The following is a 13865-nucleotide window of genomic DNA, read 5'->3' as shown; positions in this document are numbered from 1 at the left end:
CAGCCTTGGAGGAGATTATGTTGAGAAATAAAAAAAAAAATTCTTAAAAACGTTGTTTTTCTTGGTCAGGCCGGAAACTTATCAATCCACCCTCGTATAAATTGCACTTTGATAGTTAAAATTTTTAAAAAATTTAGGAATTTTGAAAAATTAGTTGATTATAATATATCTTACCAGAATGAGAGGACTGTCTTCCAGTGGACAATTGAGTGATTCCCAAATGAGCTGCTCTGGCTGTAGGGTCTTCACTGCTGTGGCTGCTGGCTCCACTGGTTGGACTATCCACGTTCCGGGCATTGCTGTTCAGGTTGCTACTGTTGTTTCCACTATGTTGACCACGTGATGGCACAGGACTTGGACTTGGACTGAAGACCGAATGGCTCACTGAAAACGGATGGGTTGATCTCAAATCGATCGGCGAAATCCACATTTCCTCTAAAGGTATCCGACCTCTAGACTCTACCAACCCTGGAGTGCTCTGACATCTACCCATCGCAGCTGCAAATCAAAATTTTTTTTTCAATTCCCACTTATCGATTCTAAACCTCCTATATCAGAACACAATTGATTAAAAAATAGTCAAAAATGGTTTCGCAACCTATTAAGACAATTTTTTTCTAACCTTCCCCTCTAATAGTTTTTCACCCCTCCTTCCCTTCTCCACTCTTCAACATTCGCTTTTCCTCCATTCCCCAACTTTTCTTCTTCTCCTTAATTCCACAGTTAACACTTCTCTTCTCTAACTTCCCTTTCTCAGTCATTACTTCCCATCTTCTACTCACGAGCACTTCCCTCCTAGCTCTCTCCTCACTTCCCCTACTTCGGCTCCTTCCCCTTTTTCCAATGATCCTTTCCTGTACCTTCTCCGTAATTCCAAACCTGACACTCCTCTTCTCTTTCTTCTCTTACTTCTCTTTCCCAGTCATCACAGCCTGGCCCCTACTCACCAGCTACTACCCTAATAGCTCTCCCCCCACTTCCTCTACTTCTGCACCCTTGATTTCTGCGAATAAATTGCTTGCATAATTTCTCCACTGCCCAAACCTGCATTTTTCCTAATTCCATCTTCATTACCCTTAACTTTATCTAACTCCACTACTCTTATTTAAAAACATTCCAATTACTTCTTCACCCCTCATTTTTCATCGCTTCCTTTATTTTTCCTCCAAAAGTTTCTCTTTACTTCTCGTAGTTCCATTCAGTAATATTCCCTCAATTCTATACAAAGTTACTTCCGTTTAATTTCTCTCTTTTTTCTCCATTTATTTTATATTAGTCCCAGTAATTTCTCTTTCTCCATTAGTCCTCATTTATAAACTGATTTTTCTACTTCCCTTATACACCCAATTCCCTTCACTATATCTACTTTTCCTCCTCTCATTTTCTATCATTTCCTGTATTGCATCCCTCTCAATTACTACTCATTTCTAAACTTATATATTTTCTACATACTCATTTCTTTTCAATTCCTCTCCTTTCGCTGTTATAATTTGTTATCATTCACCCTACTCCCTCTCCCTCCTTACACGTAATATCTAAACAGAATTTCCCTCACCTTATTTCTCCTACTTCCCCTACACTAATTTCCTCTCACTTACTTTCCGTTATTTCTTCATCACTACCCTTCCCCTCACTTCACCTTTATCCCTCCTAAAACTTCACTCAACTCTCCTCACCTCACATTTTCTAAGCTCCCCTACTGTTATTTCTCTAACTTCCCCTAATTTTCCATACTCTCCTCTTTAACCTACCCATTAGTCTCACGGACGATTATCAATTTGCTGACTACTGCGCTTCTTACTGCGCATGAGTCGTTGATCGCGGGCTTATTTAAAATAAATGGATAAATAATGAAAATTTTATTAATTACCAATTAAATAAGTAAATCAGAACAAATAATAAAATTCCAAATAATTGTGAATTTGTTACCTCAGAAGGGAAGTTTTTAACCAAAAATGAAATGTGTGCATTTTTTATTTCAAAAAGTTAATTTTAAATCGAAGATGAGTCGCATTTTTAACAAAACAGTTAAATTTTGAATAATAAGGAAACTAGGGAAGACTGAAAAATCACGAAAAATAAAATTCTCGAATAAAAAAATGGCTGAAAAACAAAAATACGGAATTAAAAAATTCCCGGAATTATTAAATTCACAAATAATAAAATTGCCGAAAAATGAAAATATCGATTTGGAAAATTCCCGAATTGTAAAATTCTCAAATTGAAAAATTTTCGAATAATAAAATCCACGATAATTCGGTAACATTATTAACTGCCGGGGATTTCATTATTCGGGAATTTTTCAATTCGGTAACATTAAATATTGTCGTGAATTTTATTATTCAGGAATTTTCCAATTCGCGAATTTTATAATTCGGGAAATTTATTATTCGAGAACTTTATTATTCGGAAATTTTCCAATTCGGTAATATTATAAATCGTCGTGAAGTTTCCAATTCGCGAATTTCATAATTAGGGAATTTTGTTATTCGAGTATTTTATTAGCCGGGAATTTTCCAATTCGGCATTTTTATTTTTCATCAATTTTATTATTCGGGAAGTATTCTAACCGGTATTTTTTTTTCGGCAATTTCATTATTCGGGAATTCTTTAATTGGAGAATTTTAGTGTCGGTAATTTTATTTATCGGGATTTTTCAGTCGTTTATTCAATATAAACAATTCATAATTTAATAAAATGTAATTCTAGTGAAAGCTGTTAGAATTAAAATTATTTTTTTTTGTCTGGCAATGATTATTTCCTCGTTAAAATTTTGGTGACCCTGAAAAGAGCCGTTTAATTTTAGTGGGGGCTGTAAAGTAGTATTATTGTGAACTTGAGGAATTGAAAAAGTAAAATTTGATTCTATAATAATTTTTTACTATTTTTTAAATAATGATTCGATAATAATTTCGGTGAATTCAGTAGTATGAAGTCACGGATTTAATAAACTCTATACGAGAACACTTTTCATATTTAAAAAAATCTTCGATCTGTCTTTCTGTGAAGTACTATTAGAAGTCGTAGCAGAAGTAATATTTCAAAGAAAAAATATTTCCGAATTATAATAAAAATTTTTTTTACATTTTTTGATGCAAATTCATCTTTTTTTAGTTAAAAACTTAACAATTGAATATTCTATACTACTAGCTAAAAATTCATCTGGTGGTTTAAACAGTAACTTTTTAACTTACAATTTAATTGTTTAAGTTTTGGTTGACAATTTATTTATAGTTTTCGAGTTAAATATACATAATTTCAGTTAAAAATTCATGTTTTCAGTGTGAAACTTAACTATTCCAGTTGAAGATTCATAATTTGATAATTCATCACTTTGGTTGGCAATTTAACAAGTTTAACTTTTCTATTTTTGGTAAAAAAATTATATTTTGAATTGGAAAATGTAGGTATTTGTAGCAAAATTAATTAATTTTGCGAAGTTTAGCTCTGTTGTGTTAAAGGATGTTTAGAATGAACGTCATAAATTTAAACAAAAATTTGCGTTTGTCGTAAAATATGAATTTTACTTTTAGTTGACCGGGAAAATTTAAAAACTTGACCTGGGAAAACCGGGCAAAAAAGTTTATTTGGAAAATTTTTCTTTATTGATAACTCTATCATTTATTCATGGTTGAAAATTATTATTTTTTTAGTTCAAAATTTAACAATTTGGTTGAAAATTAGTATTCTTCAATTAAAAATGCATCCGTTTCGTTAAAAATTCATGTATTTTGTTGAAAATTTTTTGGCAAAAAATTATTATTTTAAAATCAATTTTCTTGTTTGAAATTGATCTCTTCTGTTGAAAATTTAAGTTTTTAAGTTAAATATACATCATTTCAGTCAAAAATTCATCTTTTCAGTTAAAAATTTAAGTATTCCAATTAAAGATTCATAATTTAATAATTCATCACTTTAGTTTTGCAATTGAACCATTTATTTGTAAATTTGTTTGTCTTTTTGTCAAAAGTTAATTGTTTCAACTAAAAGTTTAACGTTATATTTTTGGTAAAAAAATTGAATTTTTTAATTGAAAATGTAGGTATTTTCGGCAAAATTAATTAATTTTGCAAAGTTTAGCTCTGTGGTGTTAAAGGATGTTTAGAATGAACGTCATGAATTAAAACAAAAGTTTGCGTTTGTCGGAAAATATGAAATTTACTTTTAGTTGATCAGGAAAATTTAAAAACTTGACCAGAGAAAACCTTGCAAAAAAATGTATTTGGAAAATGTTTCTTTATTGATAACTCTATCATTAAAATACAATTTGATGACAAAAGAGAATAAAACGAATTTATTCATTCTTTCTGATTAGCAAAAAAGATTCTAATAATTTAAATTTGATTGAATTATTTATTAACTTTTTTTAGACTTCCTGATAAAAAAAAATAAACCAAAAGTTTCTAATTTTGATTCCGTTTGAAAAATTAAAAAATGAATTTTTGTTACAAGGGAAAACCGCCAATTGTGAGTTTTAGTTTCGGATCATGAATTTTTATAATAAAAGCTTATTGCCTGCGTAATAATTTGTCAAAAGAGCAATATGCGCTCTTTCGCTTTTACGAGAAAATTGACTCTGAAAAATTTTCCACAGGCCATATAGAAATTGAATAGAAACATTTCGAAACGGTTGTGTGTTTGATTCTCACTAGCTGAACTTTTATTTATTTTATTTTGCTATTCTTAATATAAAAGTTAATAAATACAATTTTCTTTGATAATATATCAAGATTATGCAAATAATAACAATTATAATAACTTCACTTCAGGTAAGTTTATTCAATCTTAAAAATTTATTTTCTATACATTTTGAACATTTTTTTTATAATGTTTAGCAATTATAGTTAAAATACAAGTATGAACAATAGGGTTAAATAAGTCCATTTTCTGTAAAAAAGGAATTAAAAAATTTATTTTCACATAATTTTTAAAGATTCTTGATAGGAATTATATTTATAAACTTTTTAATATGAAAAGAAATGTGTAGAGAAAAATTGCAGCCAGCGAGAATCGAACACGTAATCTTCAGGCTATGAAGCTGAATAGTTACTGTCTGATCTACCGGACCACATTGGAATGAAATCAAAAAACGAGGTGCAAAATAACTTGCAGCTGGAAATTCTTAACCGATTTTGAATTTTTTTAAAGAGAGATTCAGTCTTAAATTTTGAAGCGTTTTATTCAGCATGATTTTTGAATTTTTGTATGAACTTTTATGTGAATGCAAAGAAATACGAGAAACTTTTGTTTTGTTTATTTTCCTGAAAAAAATTTCTACGATCAGCATTACCCGATTTTATGCACGGGGGTAGTTGAAAGCAAAAAAACTATAGAATTATTAAGTTAATTGTTATAAACAAATGCACTTAACAAATAGTCTACACTATGGATTCGTCGTTTGCAAAGTACATTGTTGCAGTAAAATGACTTTTTTTCATAAAAAAATAATACTCGACCATACAAATTTTTTATCCGATATTTTTTATTAATTTTATAAACAAATAATACAGAAAAATTTATAAATCAAGTAAACAATTACATCACTGGCAACATACGTTGAGACTAATTGTGAAAAAAACGAATGAATTCTGCCTGTAATTGTACACACTGGCTACTTGTTTATCCAATTTGTTTACGAAATTCATAAAAAATATCAGATGATAATTTTTCATCAGTAAACCTCACTGGCGACATAATTTGAGAAAATTTAAAAGAAAAAACGATTGATTTCGTTCTTTAAATGTCCACACTGGGCATTTGTTTACATAATTTGTTTATAATATCTATAAAGAATATCCAATGATAATTTTCCATTATTAAGTATCACTGGCGACATAATTTAAAGAAAATTAGAGAAAAAAGCATGAATATTAAGAGGAAAAATAATTTCTTTCTGCCTTTCAATGTCCACACTAGGCATTTGTTTATAAAATTATTCAAAAATATCGGATGATAGAAGAAGAAGCTATAGTGTAGACTTTTTTTGTGGAGTTAATTTGTTTAGAAAAATTAATCTAACAAGGCCATATTTTTTTTCGCTTTTAACTACACGCATGCATAAAGTCTGGCAATGCTAATTATATAGAAAAAATTTTAAGAAGATAGGCAAAAAAATGAAAAAATCAACTTTTTCTTCACTCTTTTTGCATTAACATAAAAGTTTAATCAAAACAAAAAATTACAAAATCAGGCCACATAAATCTCTTCAAAATTTAATGGTGAATTTTTTTCAAAAAATATCGTAAATCGGTTAAAAATTGCTAGCTACAAATTATTTTGAAATTCTTTTTTGATTTCATCCCACTGTGCGGACGCTTGAAATTGGTTTTCGCCAAACGCTATACAGCCTCCGGCGAATATTTTAAACTGAATTTTCTCGAAAATAACAAAACAGCGCGTGTTGCTGCTTTGGAAAATTAATATTCATGTTTTAAGCTTTTATTTAAAAAAATTATGATTCGAAACTAGAATTTAAAATTGGAATTTTTCTCTTGTAAATTTTCGTCGTACTTTTTCCCCAGGAACAAAGTGAGGAGAGGAGTAATAGAGGAATTCGCTTTATACAGGCCATTTTTAAATATTTCTTATAAAAAAAATGTGTCTTTAAAATTTTCAGGGTTTTTTGGGAATTTTTGGCAATTATTTGAGATTCATTAAAATCTTTGATTTTTAAATTAATTTGTTTAAATAAAAAAAGATTTAAAATTTTTCCATAAATCTTAAGAAAATTTAACTCAATTCTCCTGGAATCTTTCAAAATATTTATAAAAGCTTTGTTTTTTTTTGGCGATACTTTATTTTTCAAAATTCTTCATTTTATGTAAAGCTGTTTAAAATCTTTTAAAATTTTCTTTGCAAACCAATTCCTTTGATAATAATCAGAAATAAATTTTTTATAAGGCTTTAGTAAACGTTTCCATTCTCCTAAAGCATGTCAAAATTCTTGAAAAACTTGAAAATTTTATTTAAAAGTCATAAAATACCTAAACTTTCAGGAATATTTTTTACTTTCAAATAATTTGTTGCTTTAAAATATGAATTTTAAGAAGGAATTAAAAAATGTTTCAAAATATTTCAAATGATTTCATAATATTTTTCTGTTTTTAGTTATTAGAAAAAATTCAAATCATTTTAAAAGGTATTTGCAGCCATTTCAAGTTTTAAAAAGATGCCAAAATAAAATAAGACTTTTTGAAGATTTCAGGAAAAAGATTATAAATTTGTTAAGAGTTTTGAAAGGCTTCAAGAGAAGACACAAACATTCTTAAAATTTCTGGTTCAATAAAAAATACTTGCTTTTAAAATTCTAATTTTGAAAGAAAATTTGAACAGATTTCGAAACATGTCAAAAGGGAATCTAGAAAATGTTGAGGCAAAATAATTTAATTTTGCAAGATTAAAAAATTGTCAGTCAGTTTAAAAGATATTTAGAAGTTTTGAAGAGATTTCACAAAAGCAGAATAATGAGGATTAGAAAATGTAGAAGCTTTTTGCGATTTTTTAAAAGTTTCAAGAGTTTAACTAAATTTGGAAGATTATTAGGCAAGTTTTTTTAATTTCGAAAGATCTTCCGCCATTTTAGAACAAATTTGAGTGAGTTTGCAAGATAATTCGAAATATTAGAAGTTTTCAAGACATGAAAAATATTTTTAATCTAGAAAATATTTCGGGAAACATATTAACTGTTTTTTAATTGCTTAAAAACTTCTAAAAGCCCTTAATATTTTAGGCATTGATTTCAATAAAAAAGTAAATAATTTAATTTCCCTCAAGAACATTATTAAATCTAGAAAAATATGATAATGCTAGTTCTTGAAAAGATTAGAGTGGCAGTAAACGTATAACAAAAGAATCAGAAAAAGAATTTCTATCTTTGCTATCTGATTGCACTAATAACTGTGACCTTGGGGGAAAATCTCAAGATCATTTGAAGGTCAAAGTCAGTTTTTAAATGGGAACCCCTGTTTGTGACACCGGATTCAAAACGAGTGGAAAATTTTACGTCCCAAAAGATTGTTTTTAATTTATCAGAGCGACCAGAGCGACCTACAAAAGGTCAAGGTTAAATTTCAAATAATGATCCAGAAACTGTTTTCTTTGAACTTTTGAGTATTTATGGGCGAACATAAATTTTTGGTTAGGCTAAGTGGCCAACGACCTTGACCATTTTGACCTTGAGGCAAGGCTCGTCAAGGTGAACAAGCACCCCAAACATTTGTTTACCCATTAATCTTTAAAAAGTTCATAGAAAACAGCTGCTGGACGATTTTTCAAGATTTAATCTTCTCCTTTTCAAGGTCACTCCAACAGATATACAGCTATCACTTCAGATGCAAAATTTTCGCTCTTTCCGAATCCGGTGTCGAAAATAAGGGTCCTCATTTGAAAAACTGTCTAAAAAGAAGTGTGCTGAGAAAAGGAAGTATGGGATGATGGAATACAGGGGGGTGGGAGATGTATGAAGAATAATAATAAGTGATTAGGCTACGAAACCCGTTTTTGAAAAACCTTTAGATGTATTTCTTTGAGCGCCCGTCACACTTTTTTTCTAGAAGGGGAAGTAAAAGAAATTAAATAGTGGGAGAAGGAAAATCAGTAGGGGAAGGGGCGAGTGGGATGTGATGAAGTATGTAAAGGAAGGTGAAGTGGGGACGGAAGATTAAAAGGGAGGAAGAATGAAGTGCAATAAGAGTAAGTGAAAAGAAGAGGATATAATAGGAAAGAAAGAAGTGATGCACGATTTATTTTGAAAAAATTCATGAAGTTTAAAAATTCGAAAAGAGCATAAGCGTTAACCTTATCAGGGTTTGAATCAAATTTCTCAACTTTCTGAAATTGTTGGATTAATTTTTCTGGAGGAAATATTGTTGTTACTCTTACTTAAAAATGTATGTTAAAGTATTATAGATGAATTGAAGCAGAATAGGTTTAGTTTTACAAACTCGTGAAAGGCATTTGGATTTCAAGCCATTTGCGACGTGAGATTTTCCAGATGAGTGCTTGTATTCGCATTTTCGCGCAATAACGCGTCCAATGGACACACGATTGGTTTAAATTGATTGTGCCCAGCTATTTGCTAAAGTGCGAAATGTGCCATACGCTTCACTAAAAGGGGTGGATGGAAACACTAGAGATTCACTGAAATAAATGTTTTTGGATCCATTTTTGTTTTACTACATGTTTTACTTGCTGAAGATAACTTCTATCCCAATATAGGAAAATTACTTGAAGTTGGCTTTTTTGGAAAAAATCTTTCTTTGGATAAAAAAGTCGTAGGAAAAATATCTCTTGCTCTTTAGCGATATCGTGTATCACTCACGATACAAATTAAGAAATCATAAAACTTAATTTTCAAATTAAAATCCAATTTTATAGAGAAAATATTTGGCTTCTAAACCCGGAAAGATGCATTTTCAAACAAAAAAAATTACTTTAACCAAAAGATGAATTTTGAATCCGAAAGAATGAATGATTTATCGAAAAATATTAATATTAAACGAACCAGTTCAATTTTCGAATCAAATTATATGTCTTTTTAAGAAAATATTTGAACTTTCAACATAATAATTAAATTGTCAACCAAATAGTAGAATTTTCAACTGAGACTGATGATGAATTATGGTCAAAAAATATGATAGTAGACTTTTTAATTACAAAGAATTAACTTTCAAACATATAAAAATTAATTTGAAACCAGAAAATATTACTTTTCGAACAAAAGATGAATTTTCAATCTAAAAATAAAGCTTTTTCTATTCAAAAAGACAAATTTTCATAAAAAGGTAAACTTTTGATCAGAAAAAAAGAATTTCTAACAAAATAGTTCAATCTTAAACAAAGTAATTAAATGTTTATCCATATCGTAGAGTTTTTAACTAAAATAAATTTATGAGGAACTGTAAATTTAATAGTAGAATTTTTACTAGAATACAATTAAACTTCAACCATAATAATGATTTTTATACAAAATAGTTGAACCAGCAACCACATAGTGGAACTTTTAACCCAATGAAATTAATTCTGAACTATAAATATAAAATTAGATTTTTCAATGAAAAATAATTCGCTTTTAACCGATAAAAACTAGTTTTCTATCAAAAGTTAAATTTTTATATGAAAGAGACCAACTTTCCATCCAAAAAGACGAATGTTCAGCAAACAAGTTGAATTTTAAACCAGATAGTTTTATTTTAAACTGAAACAGACAAATATTATAAAAGACACTTGGATTTTCAAACAAGGAAGATAAACAAAAAGATTAAAACTTTTACCAAAAACTGAATTTATTGTAAATAAGAATAAATTTACTATCCAGAAAGACGAAGATTCCACGAAACTGTTGCATTTTCGACTAAAAAAACATCACTTTTCGAGACAATAGTTTAATTTTTAATCAAATAAAAGAATTAGTTACAAAATTTATCATTTTAAGATAAAACTTTTTTTTTTCTAATAAAATTTATGTAGTTTTTTAAAAATTTGTGTTTTAGTAGAAAATAAATTTTTTAAATTAAAAACTTAGCTTCGTAGAATAAAAATGTAGCTATTTGGTAAAAACCTAACTGTTTTGTTCAAAGATTAATTATTTTGTTATTTAGAAATTCCTTAAAATTTTATGATAAGTATTATCATTATATTTATATTATTTATTTTTATTTTATTTATTTAAAATTTACTGGTAGAAAACTCATGATTTATGGTTGAAAATTCACCTCTGTTCGCATCACAATAAATTTGTTCGAAAATTCAACATTGCGGTTTAAAATGTGATTACGCCATTTTTGGTTGACAAATGATATTTTCTGTCAATAAAATAATCTTCTGCGATTAAAAAGCATCCCATGCGGTTAAAACTGAAACTGCTTGGTCGAAAAGTAATCCTCTTGGTTGAGGTTCAAGTATTTTGTTTAAAATTTATCTTTTTGGTTAAATTTAACTTTTTGTATTTTAAATTAAATTTTGTTTCTGTAGAAATATCAACTGTTACATTTTTTGTTGAAAATTATTTTTTTTTTAATAAACAAATTATCTAGAATTTATTTTAGTTGAAGATTCGGAATTTCAGTTGCAAATTTATATATCTGTATAAAAACTGAACATTTTCGTTGAAAATGCATTTTTTGTTGAATTCAACTGTTATTAATCTAGAATAAAAATATTTTTTAGTTGAAATCTGAAATATCACACTTTTTTACAGAAATAACCTGTGTTGATTAAAGTTCCGCTACTTGATTAAAAATTGAACTAATTGATTTAAAGAAACTTTTTTTGTTAGATGATTCATTTCTCAGGTTGAAAATGGAAATATTTTGTTGAAAATTCTTTTTTTCTTTGGTTGCAAAATTATCATTTTGAATAAAAACTTATATATTACATTTCTGGATGAAAAATGATTCCTTTTAGTTCGAAATTCATGTATTTTATTTAAACTCGACTCCTAGAGTGTAAAGTTAATTTGTAGTGTTGAAAAATTATCTTTTTTGATGAGAATTTAATTGTTCGGTTGAAATTCAAATTTATGGTTAAAGATTTATCATTCAAGCTGAAAATTAAAATATTTGTTAGTTAAAACATTAAGTTTTACTAGTTTATTAAAATTTAATTTACTGCTTTGAAGATTCATCTTTTTAGTTGAAAATTTAAAGATATTATTAAAAGTTCGTTTTCTCTTTTGTTGAAAAACTACCTTTTTTTAATTGAAAATGCATGTATTTTATTGTAAACTCCTATTTTTTGGTCAGATATTTAATTTTCTTGGCTGAAAACTCTTTTTTTTAAGGATTCAACTATTTGGTTAAAAGTGATATTTTTTCGTTTGGAATTAATTCTTTTATTTGATTCTTTATCTTTTTGGTTAAATATGAACTTTTTTAACAAAAAATTTAACCATTTCGGTTTTCATAGTAAATTGACTTTCTCTTAGTTGAAAAGTTATTCGTATGTTTAAAAAATGCATGAAATTTGGTAAAAATATATTTTTTTCTATTAAAATAAAATTTTTTAATTAATATTAATATATTCTATTTGAAGGTTTTATCATTTTTTCAAATCAATTGTTGTTTTTGAAAGTTTAAATACTCTGTTTTTAGTTTAAACATAAATCATATCAGCAAAAAACTCATTCAATTGGTATAAAGTGGATCTGCTTTCTTAAAAATTCATTTTTTTTTGTTGAAGATTCATCATTTTGGTCAAAAATTGATCGCTTTGGATGAAAATGTAACTATTTTGTTGAAAATCCGCTTTTTAAATTAAAAATTCATCTGTTTTGAGAAAATGTAATCTTTCTTCGATTAAAATGCAACTAGTTGGATGAAAATTAAACTATTTTGTTTGAAAATCTTACTGTTTTGTTAAAAATTTACCATTTTGTGAAAAATGCACTTTTTGTTAAAAATTTATATTTTGGTGTTTTAAAATTAAACTGAAATATTTTCTGAATGAAAATTCAACTTTAAAAAAATGTATGATTTTTTATTTAAAATTTCTCTATTTTAATACAAATTTCATCTTTCTAGGATAAAAATGTATTTTGGATAAAAAACATCGTCTTTTTGGATTAAAGATTTAATTTGTTCGTAGAAACTTATTTTTTGTTTATTTTAATCATTTCGTTTAAAAATGTTCTTATTTTTAAAAGAAAATGTTGCATTTTGATGTGTAAATAAAAGATAAAAATGTATTTATTTACAAAAAAACGAGTAGGTTGAGGAAATACTTGGAATTTTAAAAATAAAGTTTCGAAGGTTTTAAGAATTTTAAAAGGTACTCACAATTTTAATAGTACAAAAATTGTCTTGAAATTCCTAGGAAAATTTAAAGTATTCTTTTAGAAAATTAATTATAGCAGAATATTCAAGAATATTTCAAAACAAAAGCAAATTTTTTATAAATAAATAAAAATTGAACAGTTATAATTTTGAAAAAAATTGGAAAAGATATTTAGAAGTTTTGAACAAGTTAACAAATAATTTGAAACTTGAAAAGATGTGCAAAAGTTTTTTAAAAAATGTAGATTTTTAGGATTTAAAATAAAAATTTAGGAGCCTTTCAAGCATTTTCAATGGTTTGAAAATAATTATTAATTTAGGAAGATTATTTAAAAAGTCAAAAATAATTTCTATTTTGAAAAATTAATTTCAAGAGATTGTTGAGAAAGATTTAAAAAGAGTTCAAAGCTATAAAAATAATAAACTGGATGATTTTGAGGCAATTTCGGGACGACTGAAAAATCCCGAAAAATAAATTTCCCGACACAGTAAAATTCCCGAATTGAAAAAATTCTGAATAATAAAATTTACGACAGTTTATAATATTACCGAATTGGGAAATTCCCGAATTTTAACATTTAGAATTTATCATAAATACATTTTATTGATTACAAATACAACAATGAAATATTAGTTTCAAAAATTATTTTTAACATTTAAAATTTCGAAGCTTATTTTTTTATTAAAAATAGCAATAATTTTTAATGAAATATTTCTAGGTAACGCATGTTTTTTAAATGTTCACAGTATTTGAAAAAATACAAAAAGCATTCGCAAAAATAAAATTAAAAATTAATATATATATAAATAAATATAAATTTATATTTCGAGTCTGTTTGAAAAACGTCACAAGGTACGTAGAAAATTTAACGAGAATTTCGTTGCAAGCGCACGTTTTCAAAAATAAGGAAGGCGATACAAAAATGTATATCTACATTGAAAGAATAAATAATGACTTTTTGTAATTTTTTTATTCGAAAATATTATGCATATTTAAAAAAAAGCGTAAAAATGAAAGCAATAATTTTTTCTTTGAAAGAAGAATTCAATTTTGTATCACCTACCAAATTTGTAAAAACATGGGCTTGGAAGAAA

The 13865-nt window shown here is 27.0% G+C and overlaps 1 protein-coding gene across 1 annotated transcript in view; it reads right to left on the bottom strand.

Annotated features, from left to right (window-relative positions):
- The window catches only part of LOC117180300 (cyclic nucleotide-gated cation channel alpha-3-like), a 375315-nt gene that overhangs the window by 13452 nt on the left and 347998 nt on the right, over positions 1–13865 (bottom strand). Inside the window, exon 11 of the mRNA XM_033372719.1 lies at positions 175–498. Within this exon, the coding sequence (XP_033228610.1) occupies positions 175–498 (324 nt within the window). The remainder of the gene's footprint in view (positions 1–174; positions 499–13865) is intronic.

Source organism: Belonocnema kinseyi, chromosome 9 (assembly GCF_010883055.1).
Source record: "Belonocnema kinseyi isolate 2016_QV_RU_SX_M_011 chromosome 9, B_treatae_v1, whole genome shotgun sequence".
Taxonomy (NCBI): domain Eukaryota; kingdom Metazoa; phylum Arthropoda; class Insecta; order Hymenoptera; family Cynipidae; genus Belonocnema; species Belonocnema kinseyi.
Note: the sequence above shows the minus strand (reverse complement) of the source record. Positions and strands in the feature narration are given on the sequence as shown.